The 18,463-nt window shown below is 37.8% G+C and overlaps 1 protein-coding gene across 13 annotated transcripts in view; it reads left to right on the top strand.

The window, feature by feature from the left end:
* The window catches only part of LMLN (leishmanolysin like peptidase), a 149,279-nt gene that overhangs the window by 65,086 nt on the left and 65,730 nt on the right, over positions 1-18,463 (top strand). For 9 of the 13 annotated variants that reach the window (XM_045037061.1, XM_019839909.3, XM_019839911.3 and 6 more), the window contains 2 exons: positions 2,835-2,965; positions 9,858-10,068. In XM_045037061.1, coding sequence (XP_044892996.1) covers positions 2,835-2,965; positions 9,858-10,068 — 342 coding nt within the window. Of the gene's footprint in view, positions 1-2,834; positions 2,966-3,389; positions 3,549-9,857; positions 10,069-18,463 lie in introns of those variants that run through there. The other 4 variants (XM_045037062.1, XR_006585134.1, XR_006585135.1 and 1 more) reach the window with 3 other exon arrangements.

Here is an 18,463-nt window from a genome sequence, read left to right as displayed (position 1 = left end):
TTCGTAAGTTCAAGCCCCACATCAGGCTCTGTGCTGACAGCTCACAGCCTGGAGCTTGCTTCCGATTCTGTGTCTCCGTCTGTATTCCTCTTCAGCTCACATTCTGTCTCTCTCTCTCTCTCTCAAAAATAAATAAAGATTAAAATTTTTTTTAAAAACCTGATAGAGAAGATATTATTCAATTTCACAGGTAAATGAAGAGACACTAAATAATATAATTAATTGGTGCCTGTGTAAGATCCTCCAAAGCAGCGCTCTTTTTGTTAAATCATAGTAGGTATCCCATTTTTTTCTCTTTTCAGGAGTGTGCATTTTATGTAATTTAGAAGTAGCAGGTTGTTCTCCAGATATTAGGATAATACTGTTGTCCCATGGCTTGTAAGATGTATTACCATATTATTTATTCCCTTTTGATACACATAAAGAGTATAACAATTGGGTATTCACCTTTGTAAACAAAATGTTACCACATCTTATGTTAATAAAGAGCAATAGGTAGTTTCTCACTCTGTGGTCATCAAAATCTGTAACCTGGTCCTTTTTATCCACCCCCCCACCCCGCCCTGCCATTCCATACTTTATTACAGACTCTGTTTTCTACATTTTAAATTTCTATAATGGGTTTTCCTTTTATTTCTAAACCTGGTAGATTTAACTGGATTCGTACAGTCATTTTTTTCATCACTCACCCATTTAATAAATGTCTTAAAAACTTGTAACTATTCAGCAGTTCAGTGTTAAAACTGAGCAATGCAGAGATCTGTCAATTTTGGGTTTGCCAAAGATGGTGTCACATCTTACTATTTTAGAGCTGAAATTGGCAAATGTTTATTGTAAAGAGAAAGATAGTAAATATTTTAAACTTTGTGGATCATATGGCCTCTCTTGGAATTATGAACTCTGCTGTTACAGTGTGAAAGTAGTTATAGACAACATATAAATTAATGTGTGAATTACTGGCTGTGCTCCAATACAATTTTATTATTTATAAAAGCAGGTAGCCCTCAGGATTTGGCCTGAGGGTTGTAGTTTGCTGAGCACTCCCTTTTCTTTTTTTTTTTTTTTTTGACACTGACCACTTTGTTTTTCAAGGACTTTGAAATACTCACAAATACACAAAACAATAGTTCTCTTTAATTCTGTTTTACATTTTCCTTCTTAGCTTATATAATTAAGATTTTTCAAAACTGACATAAAATACTTATCTGTAAGAACTCTCTGTTTTCAAAACATGAAACTTACTTGTACTAAGTGTAAAGAGCAAATTTTTGCTAGGGCTTAAGGAGCCTCATTCATTTGTCCATTAGCTAGTTAGAGGTCATTTAATCCACCCTATCCCTCTATGTGTTTGTGTTTTTAATTTAAAAAAAAATTTATTTTTCAGAGAGAAAGACAGAGCATGGGCTGGGGAGGGGAAGAGAGAGAGGGAGACACAGAATCCAAAGCAGGCTCCAGGCCCTGGGCTGCAGCACAGAGCCCGACACAGGGCTTGAACTCATGAAATGTGAGATCATGACCCAAGCCAAAGTCAGACGCCCAACCGACTGAGCCATCCAAGCGCCCCTGCATGTTTGTGTTTAGTCTGAGACTAGATCAGCATCTTATGTATGGACTTCCAGCAGATAGGATGAGATAAAAATGCAAGAAAACTTTGCAAAAAGTTTTGCAACATCCCCAAAAAAGCCTTCATTATATAAGTCAGTTGGCTTCATCTATCATGGGTCATCTGGGAGGTGACTCCTATTTAGACTACCAGTAAAGACGATTCTTTGTGCCATTTCTTCTGTATATCTAACTTAGATACTTTATTTTTTTAAAGTTTATTATTTTGAGAGAGAGCACAAGTAGGGGAGGGTCAGAGAAACAGAGAGAGAGAGAGAGAGAGAGAGAGAGGGAGAGAATCCCAAGCAGGCTCCACACTGCTAGCACAGAACCCAATGTGGGGCTCAAACCCACGAACTGTGAGATCATGACCTAAGCTGTAGTCAGATGCTCAACTGACTGAGCCACCCAGGCATACCTAACTTAGATACTTTAAGCCCAGTTTTATCTCCCATTTTTGATAGAATAATTTCTTCCCACCAAGTCCTTTATTGAGAACCTAGTTTGATTTTGGAGCCCTGTTTCTCTTAATTTTTTTAATTGAAAATTTCCGTTAAACATGTTTGATTTTTATTTTAATTTTTTTTTAAATTTTTTTTCAACGTTTATTTATTTTTGGGACAGAGAGAGTCAGAGCATGAACGGGCGAGGGGCAGAGAGAGAGGGAGACACAGAATCGGAAACAGGCTCCAGGCTCCGAGCCATCAGCCCAGAGCCCGACGCGGGGCTCGAACTCACAGACCGCGAGATCGTGACCTGGCTGAAGTCGGCGCTTAACCGACTGCGCCACCCAGGCGCCCCATTTAATTTTTGATTTTATTTTTTTAGAGAGAGAGCAAGCCACACACAAGTAAAGGAGGGGCAGAGGAGCTGGAGAAAGAATCTTTTTTTTTTCTTTTAAGTTTATTTATTTATTTATTTTGAGAGAGAGAATGCATACACACGCACGCGCACACGAGCAGGGGAAGGGTAGAGAGAGATAGAGAGGGTGGGAGAGAATCCCAAGCAGATTCTGCACTGTCAGTGCAGAGCCCAATGGGGGCTCTGTCTCACAACAATGAGATCATGACCAGAGCTGAAATCAATAGTCAGAAGCTTAACTGACTGAGCCACCCAGGCAGCCCAAACATGCTTGATTTTTAAAGCAACTTTTAACCATAAAAATGGAATGCTTCAGTTTGTTCTTTGAACCAAAACTCAATTTTTAAGAAAAGTTCTCTGGTTTGCTTCAGACCTTTTTAAAAATTATGGTGCTGAAAAGTACGGACCTCATTCAGTTTGTCTAATTCAGAAATCCGCATTTGTCATGGAAAAGTGTGAGAGGAAGCTGAGTTACCCAGACTGGGGGAGTGGATGTTATCAGGTAAACTATATGATTGTTAATAATTATTATCAAATATTATATAATTTATCTCATTATATGGTTTTTATATTTTAAAATATATTTTATATTTTTATATAATTTACTGATTAATTCTTTAACTTATCTTGTTTATATAAATATTACTTTGCTTATGTGTGAAAATATTGTCATTTATTTGAGAAATTACCTTTTTCCACTTGTTTAAAAATACATATATAATTGTTATATATCAGCAAGTTTTATATTAATTTTACTTGGGGCATATACCCCAAGGAAATAATGGAATATATATAATTTTGTTCTTAAATATTACTTTGTAATGGAAAAATTTGCAATTTTATTTCATAAGATCTGAGGAAAGCATGGATTTAAGAATTAATAAATCAGCTACAGATTAATAATTGTTTTTCTCCTTTGCAATTAGAAATCCAAAAGTAGCAAACTACCTTAAATGACTGCATCACCTTATTAAAAACTTACTAAGATATAGACATTCTATAACTTATGAATATCCAACTTAAAGAATATTCCGTACTCTACTAATGGATGTCAGGGAGGAAAGCGTGATCCTGAGAACTGAAAAGTAAGAATTTTTTGTACCATTTCAGCTGCAAGATATAAATGGACTTATGTAGCTGGGAATTTAATTATTACTTTTAAAGTTACTTATAAAATTAGTTTTTTGTAACAGCTTTATTGAGATATAATCCAGACATCATACAATTCATATAAAATTATCTTTGAAACCTTATAGATGAAAATTCAAAATAAATACTTTTCAGTTATAGTCTGATAACTGTAATCCAACAACCATTTTCTGATAAATTCCTTTGAAGATATATTTGTTTATTTAATTCATAGTTTTGACCTGGTTATAATCATAATATAAAATTTTGTTTTACTGCCTTTACTTAGTACTTATGTAGAACAAAACACCTTTTCCAAGTTTTCCCAATAATAAAAATTACTATTCTTCCTGCCTTCCTGCCTGCCTTCCTGCCTGCCTGCCTGCCTTCCTTCCTTCCTTCCTTCCTTCCTTTCTTAGTAAACTCTACCCCCAACATGGGGCTTGAACTCATGATGCTCTACCAACTGAGTCAGCCAGATGCCTCAATGGCCATAAGACACTGCATCTTTTTTTTTTTTTTAATAAATGTTTATTCATTTTTTGAGAGAAAGAGAGCAAGCATAAGTAGGGGGAGGGGCAGAGAGAGAGAGGGAAACAGAGGATCTAAAGCATACTCTGAGCTGATAGCAGCAAGCCCAATGCAGGGCTCAAATTCACAAACTGGGAGACCATGACCTGAGCTGAAGTCAGACTTTGAACTGACTGAGCTACCCAGCCCCACCCCCCCCCAAGACATTGCACCTTTTTTTTTCAATTGTTTGTTTACTTTTAATTTTTTTTTTTAATTTACATCCAAGTTAGTTAGCATATAGTGCAATAATGATTTCAGGAGTAGAATCTGTGATTCATTCCCTACATATAACACCCAGTGCTCATCCCAGCAGGTGTCCTCCTCAATGCTCCTTGTCCATTTAGCCCATCCCTCCCTACAACCCCTCCAGCAACCCTCAGTTTGTTCCTATATTTAAGAGTTTCTTATGTTTTGTACCCCTCCCTGTTTATATATTATTTTTGCTTCTCTTCCCTTCTGTTCATCTGTTTTGTGTCTTAAATTACACATATGAGTGAAGTCATATGATACTTGTCTTTGACTAATTTCATTGCATCTTTTTAAAATATCATAATTAGGGAAGTCATTTCCTTGTTGTATATTGAGTTAATTTTCACTTTTCATGATACTATGCTTTTATCTTACCTTTTTAAAAAAATTATTTTTCTAAATTCCCATAAGTGAAAATATTAAATTAAATGGGATAAAGCTAGGGGCTCCTGGGTAGCTCAGTCGGTTAAGCGTCTGACTTCAGCTCAGGTCATGATCTCACAGTCCATGAATTTGAGCCCTGCATCGGGCTCTGTACTGACAGCTCAGAGCCTGGAGCCTGCTTCAGATTCTGTGTCTCCCTTTCTCTCTGCTCCCCCCGCCCCCCGCCCCCCGCCCCGCTCGTGCTCTGTCTCTCTCTGTCTCAAAAATAAATAAAAACATTAAAAAAATTTTTTTAATGGGATAAAGCTAGAACATTGGCAACTATAATAGGAGAATGACCCGTTCAGGCTATTTTATTTTATTATATTTCATTTCTTTATTAAGTAAGCTCTATACCCAACGTGGGGCTTGAACTCATGACCTTGAGATCAAGAGTCACGTGCTCTACCAACTGAGCCAGCCAGGCACCCCCTCTTCAGGCAATTTCAATGGTTTGTCAACACCACCAGTACCATAAAGGGATTATGCAAATTTGCAATACCATCTACAAAAATCAAATGTACTTAGCTTCCCTGTACTTAGAGTTGTCAGTTAATTTTGCTAATTTAATTTTACTAATTTAATGCTAACCACCATTTATATAGGAAAATATGTATGAGTTCCAAACAGTTAACATGGATTAGCTGTTTTGCCTTTTGTTGTTTGTTTTACTTATTTTGACAGAGCAGTTGCAAGAATGGTACAAAATGTGTTTTCTGAGTCATTTAAGTGCAAATTGCTGATGTGCTTTACCTTCAATCCCATGTACTTTGTGCATTTCTTTTAAACAAGACATCCCCCTATATAACCATAATACTATTTTAAAAATTAGGAAATTAACACTGATACATCTAATTCTTCGGCCCTATTCAAGTTCTGCTAATTGTCCCAATAATGTCCTTGTAGTATAGGATCTGGATTAATATCACATGTTGCATAGTTGTCCTGTCTCTGGTCTCCTTCAGTCTGGAACACTTCCTGAGTCTTTTTTTGATTTTTATAACCCTGACATTTAACAAAACTATAAGTCATTTTTTTCTAAGATGTGTCTCACTTTGGGTTTGTCATATGTTTCCTCATGATGAAATTCAGGTCATGTATTTTGGGCAGTAATATCACAGAAGTAATGCTCATGTTCTTATGGTGGTACACTCATGATTTGTCCTTTTACTGGTGATGTTAACTTGCTGGTATCTCCCAGGCTTCTTCGCTATCAATTACTCTTTTCTTATTAATTCCCTTTGTAATCAATAAATATTTTGCAGGGAAGTACTGTGTCAATAAATTTTTCTTACCATACTTTCATTTTACTGATTTATACAGTTATATCAGCATTGAGTCATGGAATCCATTTTATTAAAGATATTACCATTACTATCATTATTTATTTTGATACTCAATTTCCCCCAGATTTGGCCAGAGGAAGCCCCTTCAGGTTTCTATGTCCTTCTGGTCTTTCCCCATCTTTCTTTGAATGTTTCCTTGCTTTCTGGTGCAAGATATTCTAGCACATGCAGCTCTTGAGTCAACAAATTCTTCAAGAAGCTCTAGTTTTTTGTTTTTGTTTTTTTTTTAAGTTTATTTATTTTGAGAGAGAGAGAGAGAGAGAGAGAGAGAGAGAGAGAGCAAGCAGGGAGGGGCGGAGAGAGAGAAAGACAGAATCCCAAACACCCAGAATCTCTGCACTGTCAACACAGAGCTCGACATGGAGCTAGAACTCCTGAATCGTGAGATCATGACCTGAACTGAAATCAAGAGTCAGATACATAACCAACTGAGCCACCCACATGCCCCAAAAAGCTCTAGTTTCTTTAGTGAAGTGTGGTATTTAAGAGACTAAGATCTGTTGTTAGATGTACTGTGCATTGTCACTAGGATATAGCTACTCCCCAAGCCCTCTTGGTGAACAGATCTGGGAAATAGATGTGTGTATGTAATTTGCTTGTATATTCATATGTATGTATGTGTGTGTATATATATATATATATATATATATATATATATATATATATATATACATATATATAACTGAGTTTGTACCAGTATCTTTGGTTCCAGTCCAACCCTAAAGGGTTCAGTTTAGTTTTCTCTGTTTCCATGTTTGTAATTCCTTTCACAGAGAGAAATCTGACTCTCATTGTCCTCAGTATGCTTATTTGATCTGACCACATCCCTTTCACCTTTTCCCACCCCTACATAATTACCCTCCTTACCCACCCAGATTCTGACACAGTCCACCAGGTCACATCTCTTCCTCACCGTGATCCAAATTCTGTGCACATCTTTAGGATATTAATGCTCTTTCTTCCATGAAACTTTCTAAGCTTTATTGCTTGTTTCTACCATTTATTGACTGTAGGAATGCTGACAGTACTGACTCCATCTTTAGCCCTCAGTCTTCTTCTTGTATGATTGATGACCTCTCTTGGGGCTGTGTGTTCCAGGCCTCTTGGAGATTAATATGTATACCTTAGAAATGCCTGCCAAAGCTGGAATGCGGGAGGCTTGCTTTGGCCTTCTGTGAATCTGTTAGAGATAACATAGTCTTTCCTCCTCCTGACGCACAGATGGTACCACAAGGTCTGTTAAAGATTAGCATGTGAACCCTTTGAAGTGCATGTAAGCCTTTTGATCTTACTACATACCCTTCTGCTCATCCCCTTCCTCTATAAAATATGTAGACTAAGGACTGGACTTTGCAGAGAATAGCTGCACAACTGTCCAAATCACCATCCACCTGATCATGCTGTCAGTAAGTTACCCTGAATTAAACTATATAAAGTGTATGGAGTTGCCTCCTTCATTTTTCAGTCTCAAAGTGTCTTCTGTCTTTGAAGGATACTGTACAGTCCCTCCATTTTCCAACATTGACTCTTAATCATAAACAGCTTAACACTGTTAAATTTGCTGGGGGGTGGGTGGGTGGAATTTATATGCCACCCTTTTCTCTTCAGTTAAAGCTGCTAGAGGACAGGTACTGGGTCACAGACTTCTTTGGTATCCTTTTCAGCCACAAAGCACAATATTCAGTCAGTTCTCACTTAAAAGAATGATTACATTGCACTGTAGTTATGGTGGTGCTTCCTAGATGTGGGTCATTGAATGACAGACTTATGGAAGAGGTTATACTTTGTTGTCATTTGTTTTCTTGAACTTATTATAACTTAAATTTCCAAATGAGTATTACACTTAAACTTAGTTCATGATTGAGTTATTTCAAAGATGACTCCATTGTTGAAATGTACTTATGGAACTCCTCTTTTGAAATTGCCTTTAGAAAGAGTTTATTAGCCTCCTAGGAAAATCAGTTTTAGTATTTTGCATCACACCTATATTAATTTAATGTTAACTGATTTAGTCAACTTTACCAGACTTGGTTCTGGGTAACTTTTGGTATTTCTAAAAACTATATCAACTTGCAAAGTAAAAATTTACCACCATCAAACATACTCAAAATCATACACTTGGTTTGAGGATAGGCCCAGGAGAGAAGTTCCGGAAATATTTAAAGTGAAGTAGCATAATTGGCATTAATGTGTCTTTTTATAAAACAACTGTGAAGAAGACACATTTAACATTTTTTTTAAAGTTAGTTTTAATGTGTTTGCTTTTTAAAATTGACTTGGGTGTCTGGGTGGCTCAGTCAGTTGAGCAGCCAACTCTTGATTTCTGCTTAGGTCATGATCCCAGGTGAGCATGGAGCCTGCTTAAGATTCTCTTTCTCTCTCCCTTTCCCCCACTCATGCTCTCTCTCTCTAAAATAAAAAGAAAAAAAATCTGATTTTATTAGTTACCCCGCAGTTAAAATATGAGTCCTACCTTTAAGCACTTTTTTTTTTTTAAGTTTATTCGTTCATTTTGAGAGAGAGAGAGAACATGCGCATGGGAAGGGCAGAGAGAGAGGTAGAGAGAGAGAGAGAATCCCAAGTAGGCACACAATGTCAGCACAGAGCTCAATGTGGGGCTTAAACTCACAAACTGTGAGATCATGACCTGAGCCCAAACCAAGTTTCAGACACTTATGCAACCGACTGAGCCACTGAGGTGCCCCAAGTCCTGCCTTTGAAGATGTTACCAGTCCATATAAAATCACTATGACCATTTTTATACCTGAGCGAAGGATCTAGGATAAGGAAAAGAATAAAGAACTTTTTTACTGTGTACATTTCTGTGCTGTATGCTTTTTTCTTTTTACAATGAGCATATATATTTATAATTTAAAATATATTATAAAAATTTGATTTACAAAATTTGTGACTTGTGGAGAAAATGACTTGAGTAATGGCTCTTTGACAGATTTAAGGTGAAGTATAATGAGAATACTAGGATCTATAGAAATGTTATTCTTTTTTTTTAGGATTTTATTTTTAAAAATTTTTTATTTTGAGAGAGAGAGAGAGAGAGAAAACAAGTGCAGGGGAGGGGCAGAAAGGGAGAAAGAAAATCCCAAATAAACTCTACTCCGACAGCAAAGAATCCAACACAGGGCTCAATCCCACTGACTGAGAGATCATGACAGGAGCTGAAATCAAGAGTTGGATGCTTAACCGATTGAGGCACCCAGGCACCCCTAAGATTTTATTTATTTTAAGTAATCTCTACACCCAATCCCAATGGTGGGACTCAAACTCACAACCCCAGGATCAAGAGTCACACACTCCACCAACTGAGCCAGCCAGCACCCCTACAGAAATGTTATTCTTGATAACTTGGTTTCAGGGGTCTGTGAATCCAAATTGTATGTAAAGTTGTGTGTTATCTTGCATATGTACTGAAAAGTATCCATAGATTTCCTCACATTTTTTTGAAAATGCTAAACTAAAAATTTAAGAACAACTACCACAGAGTGTATTTTAGAACCTGAATAACTTAGCATTCTTTATATGAGATTAAAGACCTCCCTATACCCCAAATTGTTTTATAGTCAGTATTTTTAGTAATGTATTTTCCTGTAGGTGAAGGAAGGCTCATATATTATATATGGAATCTAACTGACCTGATTTTTTTTTTCCTATTTGAAGGTTTCTTGTTCTCCCCAAGGTCTGACAGTTTGGGTTCAGAACACTTCATATTTGTGTAGTCGGGCTGGGCAGGTCCTCCCCGTCAGTATTCAGATGAATGGCTGGATTCACGATGGTAACCTGCTCTGCCCATCATGCTGGGACTTCTGTGAGCTCTGTCCTCCAGAAACAGATCCTCCAGCTGCTAACCTGACCCGAGCTCTACCACTGGGTGAGTAGTCTCTATGGGTGGAGTAAAGAGAGGGACTTCTCTTATATAATGTTGAAAATTACCTTCAAGGAAACTCTAAAACAAGTTGAGCATCTTCTCTTCTAATTGCAGTTTTATGGGAAAGCCCCTTCCCACCATTGCTAGAAATTGAAAGTGGGTAAATGTGACATTTCTGTTCAGTAGCAAGAGTAAGGAACCTTTTGGTCTAAAGACCTTATGACTTGCAAAAAAAAAAAAAAATTCATTCAAGATTACAAAACCTGAGGGTACCTAGGTGGATCGGTCAGTTAAGCTGCCGAGTCTTGATTTCAGCTCAGATCATAATCTCACGATTCATGGGTTTGAGCCCCGCATCAGGCTCTGTACTGACAGCATGGAGCCTACTTGGGATTTTCTCTCTCTCTCTTTGTCTGCCCCTACTCTGCTTGTTCATTCTCTCTCTCTCTCTCTCTCTCTCTCTCTCTCTCTCTCAAAACAAATAAACTTTAAAAAAGAAAAGAAAATGTAGGGGTGCCTGGGTGACTCAGTCTGTTAAGCATCTGACTGGTTCAGGTCATGACCTCGTGGTTGATGAGTTGAAACCCCGCATCAGGCTCTCTGCTGTCAGCACAGAGCCAGCTTTGGATCTTCTGTATCCCTCTCTGTGCTCCTCCCCTGCTCTCTCTCTCTCAAAAATAAATAAACATTAAAAAAAGGAAAATGTCCTTTAAAAAAAATTACAAAAACTGAATGTTTCAAACATTCATTTTGAAATTCAGAGTAAACAAAATTCTGTTCATTAAACACATAAAGCAATTAAATATATTTTCAGTTATACAGGCATACCTCATTTCATTCTGCTTTACTTTATTGCACTTCACAGATATATTGCATTTTTTATACATGGAAGGTTTGTGGCAGCTGTATCAGCAACTCTGCCAGCACCACTTTTCCAACAGCATTGGCTCAATTCGGGTCTCTCTGTTACACTTTGGTAATTCTCACAAAATTTGAAATTAAAAAAAAAATTTTTTTTTTCAACGTTTATTTATTTTTGGGACAGAGAGAGACAGAGCATGAACGGAGGAGGGGCAGAGAGAGAGGGAGACACAGAATCGGAAACAGGCTCCAGGCTCTGAGCCATCAGCCCAGAGCCCGACGCGGGGCTCGAACTCACAGACCGCGAGATCGTGACCTGGCTGAAGTCGGACGCTTAACTGACTGCGCCACCCAGGCACCCCTAAAATTTGAAATTTTTAACTATTATATTTGTTATGGTGATATATGATCAGTGACCTTTGATATTACTATTATAATTTGTTATTTTGGGGCACCAGGAACCACACTCATAAGACAGTGAACTGAATTGATAAATGCGTGTGTTCTCACTGCTTCACTGGCCATTGATTCCCATTTCCCTCCATTTCCTTGGGCCTCCCTGTTCTCTGAGACACAACAGTATTGAAATTAGGCCAGTTAATAACTGTACAGTGTCTTCTAAGTATTCAAGTAAAAGGAAGAGTCACATGTCTCTCACTTTAAATCAAAAACTAGAAATGATTCAACTTAATGAAGAAGGCATGTCAAAGCTGAGATAGACCAAAAGCTAGTTGTGTCAGTTATCCAAGATGTGAATGCAAAGGAAAAGTTCTTGAAGGAAATGAAAAGTGATATTCCAATGAATACACAAATGATAAAGAAAGTGAAATAGTCTTATTGCTGATAACGGAGAAGGTCTGCGTAGTCTGCACAGAAGATCAAACCAGCCACAACATTCCCTTAAGCCAAAACCTAATCCAGAGCAAGGCCCTAACTCTTCAATTCTGTGAAGGCTGAGAGAGGTGAGGAAGCTGCAGAAGAAAAGCTGGAACTTAGCAGAAGTTGGTTCATGAGGCTTAAGGAAAGAAGCCATCTCCATAACATAAAAGCATTAGGTAAAGCAGCAGGTGCTGATACAGAAGCTGTAACGAGTTATCCAGAAGATGTAGTTCAGGTAATTAATGGAAGCGGCTACACTAAACAACAGATTTTCAGTGTAGACTAGACAGCCTTCTACTGGAAGAAGATGCCACCTAGGACTTTCATAGCTAGAGAAGAGAAGTCAATGCCTGGCTTCAAAGGTTCCGAGGACAGGCTGACTCTCTTATTAGGGGCTGATGAAGCTGGTGACCTGAAGTTGAATGGTGAACGAAGTACTCATTTGCCATTCTGAAAATCCTTGGGCTCTTAAGAATCACACCAAACCTCCTCTGTCCATGCTCTGTAAGCGGAACAACAAAGCCTAGATGACAGCACATCTGTTTGCAACATGGTTTACTGAATATTTTAAGCACACTGTTGAGATTACTGTCCAGAAAAAAAAGATTCCTTTTAAAATATTACTGCTCATTGTCAATGCACCTGGTCACCCAAGAGCTCTGATGGAAATGGATGAGATTCATGTTGTTTTCATACCTGCTAACACAGCATCCAATCCACAGCCCACAGAGAAAGGAGTAATTTTGACTTTCGAGTCTTATTATATAAGGAATATACCTAATAAGGCTATGGCTGCCATAGATAGTGATTCCTCTGATGGATCTGAGCAAAGTAAGTGAAAACCTTCTGGGAAGGGTTCACCATTCTAGACGGCATTAAGAAAATTTGTGAGTCATGGGAAGAGGTCAAAATAGCCACATCAACAGGAGTTTGGAAGAAGTTGATTCCAACCCTCATGGATGACTTTGAGGGCTCAAGATTCCAGTGCAGGAAGGAACTGCAGATGTGGTAGAAATAGCAAGAGAACCAGAATCAGAAGTGGAGCCTGAATATGGGACTGATTGCTGCAACCTCTTGATAAAACTTGAATGGATGAGAAAGAAGTTGCTTCTTATGCATGAGCAAAGAGAGTGGTTCCCTGAGATGGAAAGTACTCCTGGTGAAGATGCTGTGAAGATTGTTGAAATGACAGCAAAGGATTTAGAGTATTACCTAAACTTAGTTGAGGAAGAGCAGTGGGGTTTGAGAGAGTTGACTCCAACTTTGAAAGAAGTTCTGTGGGCAAAATGCTATCAAACAACATCACATGCTACAGAGAAATCATTTGTGAAAGGAAGAGTCAATTGATGTGGCAAATGTCATTGTTGTCATATTTTAAGAAATTGCTACAGCCACCCCAACCTTCAGCAGCCACCACCCACCACTAACCAGTCAGCAACCATCAATATCTAGGCAAGACCCTCCATCAGCAAAAAAGATTACAACTTGCAGAAAGTTCGGATGATGGTTAGCATTTTGAACAACAAAGTACTTTTAAATTAAAGTATTTACATTTTTTAGACATAATATTATTGCACACTTGACAGACTATAGTGCAGTATAAATATAACTTTTATATGCACCAGGAAACAAAAACATTCATTTGACTTGCTTTATTGCATTGTTTGACTAATTGTAGTGGTCTGGGACTGAACATGCAATATCTATGAACATGCAATATGCCTGTGGTGTAACTAGGTTAGGTAAAAGAAAGGGAAAGACACTCAAAAAGATGCTTAAAGAAGGGACTGACATACCCACAAAGAAGAGAAAAGTGCAAGGAGACACAAATATGCACAAAGATAGAAAGACTGGCTAGTAGAGACAAAGTGGTTTTCATTGAGGTATATTTTGCTCATTCTGTGAGACTCCAGAGAGTAGAACTGAGACCAACAGAATAAAGTTGCAGGGAGACAGATTCCAGTTAAATCCTTTAGATTCAGGAGAGGAATGGAAAGAACTACCTTGATAAAAAGGCATTTCCTACTATTGAAGTGTGTAAACTGAGGCTGATGACCTATTACTAAGAGTTATAAAAGCAAAATTCTTGAGTTAGGCTTTGACCTATGATTTATGAGATTTTAATTAAATGGCCTATGTTTTTATATCAGTTTGACATTTTAGAATATGAATAATAAAGATCTCATGCACTGTTTCATTTTCTCAATTGGAAGTATTTTTTGTTTTTTTAACTTTATTTATTTTGAGGGGCCAAGAGAATGTGAGTGGGAGAGGGACAGAGGGGAAGAGAGAGAATCCCAAGCAGGCTCCACACTCACTGGGGAGCCTCATGCAGGGCTTGATCCCATGACTGTGAGACCTGAGCCGAAATCAAGAGTTGGACACTTAACCAACTGAGCTACCAGGTGCTTTATTTTATTTTTATTTTATTTTATTTTATTTTATTTTATTTTATTTTATTTTATTTTATTTTATTTTATTTTATTTTATTTTATTTTATTTTATTTTATTTATTTAAATGTTTATTTTTCAGAGAGCATGAGCAGGGGAGGGGCAGAGAGAGAGGGATACACAGAATCCGAAGCAGGCTCTAGGCTCTTGAGCTGTCAGCACAGAGCCTGATGTGGGGCTGGAACTCATGAACCATGAGATCATGACCTGAGCTGAAGTCGGATGCTTAACTGACTGAGCCACCCAGGTGCCCTTGGAGGTATTTTTTAAATGGAACTGTGTAGCCCTTTGCCTGTTCCTTGGTCTGATTGAAAATGGAGAGCTACATTCATTTACACTTCAAAGTTTCTCCACCTCTAAGATTTAGTTTCTTTCCCAAATCCTGGGGGCTTTCTGCAGATATGAGCTGTTAGGTAGAGAGTGAGTTTTAGGAGATTGTACTTGTGTTGGGAGTGCCTGAGACCACCTCCAGGTTTGGTGGTTTGCTAGGACTCACAGGACTCAGCCTGTAGTTGTACTTATGGCAAAGACTTGTTAAAGCAGAATCAGCAAAGGGGAAAGGGGCAATGGGGTGATGTCTGGAGGAAACCAGTTCCCAGACAGACACCAGCTTACGAGCTGGACTTTCGAAGGATGGCAACCTCAAGCCTGCTATGTTATCTCTTTTCTGAACAGAACTCCAGGGAGTCTGCTGTGTTCTGCAGTGCAGTTATAATAGTACTGACATAATGAGTTGTTTGAAATGACAGAAGATCATGGGTCCTTTTAATGTGGTAAATAGTACATGTAGTGCTAAATACTCTTAGGTAACTTACTTTTAATATGAAACTGGTAGGATGACCTAATTTTGTTGTTACTGTTAAATTACTATGGCTAGAATAGAAGGGCTGATAGTCCACAAGTAGGTGGTTCTGATGGAGTTCCCATCCTTAGGGCTAATGTCAGTTAACTGTAACAACCTGTCTCTATCTCATCATCCAAGAGATGAGCAAGGATTGAGCTATTAGCAGTTAGAATTGAAATAGAGAGTTATTTGTGCTGGTTCAGGGGTAAGAATCTTGGGAGTACAGTAGAAGAATGTCTAGGATTAAGAGGAAATCCAAACCAGGTCAAGGGGCTATGATAATTATTTCTTGTTCTTGGAACATGGCAAAGACAAGTGAATCTATTGAAAGGAGGTGGAGAGTCGAGATTGCAAACCACCAGCCCCTTATGCCTGCACAGTCTGCACCTGAGACTGCTTATCCTGCTCCCTCTTTATCAGTTATCCTTCTGATATAGTGTTGGTATGATGTGGTTGATTTCCCTGTTAACTTGCCCATTTCCATGAGGAAGCATGCTCAAAAGAGCATCGCAACCACCAAATTTTGAAAAATGTATAAATATTACAAGGATACATTTTAGGCATTGCTTTTAAAACATATACATCACTGTTGAAATTGTAAAATATCTTGAGTTACCGTATTTGCTGATGTGTTCACTGAGCATACTGAGCCTTTACAGAATATTAAACTATGTGCCAGAAACTATGGCAAATTTTACAAGAAATGTTTTTTTCAGGTAAATAGCTTGTTTCAGTTTAATACTTTTTTTTAAATGTACTTGTATGAGAAATACTATTAGAATTAACCTATGATGAAACTTAGTAAACAAGTATAAAAATGACCATCTCTAATCCTTCGGTTTTATGAAAGTATTTCTTTAGGTCTTTAAGCATGCCTTTAAAACATTAAAACTCCCAATATTCTGGAGGAGGTGTAAAAGATATTCTTCTCCCTAAATTTTTCTGATTATTGTTGTTCTCAGGTGTTAGTTCGCATAGACTTTTCTTACATTAGTAATTTCTTTTAGAATGTGAAACGCTGACCTTCTTTTCTCTCTCCTTTAGTCATCACTTTCTAAATGCTAGAATATGATTAAATGATTATTCTGTATTGCCTAAGATAGTTTCCATTAGTGAATATGAAAGATTTATTTCTGAATTCTTTCTAGTCTCTTCAGATTGTAAGGGTTGTTTTTGTTTCCATTTATTGAATGTTAGACACTTTGCCAAATTCTTTATGTCTACATCATTGCATTTAACCATCACAAAACCTAATGAGGTAGGAATTATCGTTTTACACATGAGAAAACTAAGGTATAAAGAAATTAAGTAATGTATTATCCATGGTCATAGCTAATAAATAATGAAGTTCAGAAAAAAAAAAAAAACCCAGATCTTATTGTCTCTAATTCATTTTGAAACCCTCTTTTTGAGTCTTTTCATCTTAATTAGTATTAGCACAGAAAGTGTAGTGTTTTTGAAGAACAAATGTTCCAGAACTCCTGTTAATGTTTTAATAGCTTGTTAAATTTTAGTACCAACAGTAGATAAACATACCTACTTCTCCTATTTCCTTTGGGCTAAATTGAAAGTCAGGAAGTAAAGGGATATGCCTGTGTTATTAGTGACTCCAGGGTCCGTTTGTTAATCCAGCCAAGACTACTTTACCTGATGCTCTAGGCTACAATTTATCCAATTTATTCTGGGTTGATGGAAATGTTCCATAGTCTGCATTGTCCAGTACAGTACTCATTAGCCACATATGACTTTTGAACATGTAAGATGTGGTTAATGTTAGTGTGAAACTATTTTATTGTAATTAACTGAGATTTAAATAGCACATATAGCTATGGTTGCCATATTGAATAGTGCAGTCCTACATCAGAAGTTCTCAAAATTTAATCAGAATCATGTTAAATTGCTAGGCCTTAACTCCCAGAATTTCGGATTCAGAAGATCTGTGTTAAAGCTTGAGAATTTGCATTAAAATTTTTTTAATGTTTTTATTTGTTTTTGAGATATAGAGAGAGAGAGCATGAGCAGGGGAAGGGGCAGAGAGAGAGGGAGACACAGAACCCGAAGCAGACTCCAGGCTCTGAGCTGTCAGCACAGAGCCCGACTTGGGGCTTGAACTTACAAACCACAAGATCATGACCTGAGCCAAAGTCAGACGCGTAGCCAACTGAGCCACCCAGATGCCCCCAGAATTTGCATTTTTAACAAGTTCCCAGGTGATGCTGATATTGTTGACATAAGGACTAAACTTCGAGGACTGTTGTTAGCTAAGTGGGATTTTTTTTTTAAGATTTTACAAATACCAGCATGATTCCATTGAAGAATAGAAATTCTCCATTGTTTACCTGGCTTACAGGCAGTGAAATAATTTTTTTTAAATACTTGTTCCACACTGCATAGTGCTCAGAAGAGCAAGCTTCAGTGCCTTAACAATTATCATTCTTTTCATTATGTAGCTGAAGACAAATCTTATTTTTCTTATCTTTTAAGTAAGTCAGACTTGAAGCTTGGTTGGCTGTTTATTAATTGAAATATTAGAAAGGACAACTTATTTCTAAAATAAAGTCAGGTTGACCTGGTCTCCTGGATACAATAAAAATGTTTTCCATACTTTGTGTGTGTGTGTGTGTGTGTGTGTGTGTGTGTGTGTGTGTATAACTTTTTATTTTTTATTTTTTTTAAAGTTTTTTTATTTTGAGAGAGATAGAGTGCAAATGAGGGAGGGACAGAAAGAGGGCGAGAGAGAGGATCCCAAGCAGGCTCCACACTACCAGTGCAGAGCCCACTGTGGGGCTCAAACCCACAAAGCCATGAGATCATGACCTGGGCTGAAACCAAGAGTCAGATGCTCAACTGACTGAGCCACCCAGGAGGCCCCAAAAATGTTTTCCATTCTGAGAATTGTTTGGAGAAGTCATTTTAGCCCTGAGAATGACTCATAGCTAAATTAAAATGTATTCCTGGGGTGCCTGGGTGGCTCAGTTGGTTGAGCGTCCGACTTCAGCTCAGGTCATGATCTCGCAGTTGACGAGTTCGAGCCCTGCGTCAGGCTCTGGTCTGACAGCTCAGAGCCTGGAGCCTGCTTCGGATTCTGTCTCCCCCTCTCTCTGCCTCTCCCCTACTCATGCTCTGTCTCTCTTTGTCTTAAAAATAAAGATAAACATTAAAAAAAAATTTTTTTTAATGTATTCCTAGTGCCCAAAGCCCATACAATCTTCTGCCTTTCCATATCAGCCTGGGGTAATATGGATAGATGGGTAGATATTTAGAGATCAGGGACCATATGTCCTGGTTTTCCTGGGACAGTCAATGTGCCAGTGGTCCTGGTATAATTATTAATATCATTCCCTTGTATTAATCAGAAAGAAC

Source organism: Felis catus, chromosome C2, assembly GCF_018350175.1.
Source record: "Felis catus isolate Fca126 chromosome C2, F.catus_Fca126_mat1.0, whole genome shotgun sequence".
Classification (NCBI taxonomy): domain Eukaryota; kingdom Metazoa; phylum Chordata; class Mammalia; order Carnivora; family Felidae; genus Felis; species Felis catus.
This window is presented reverse-complemented; position numbering and strand designations above follow the sequence as displayed.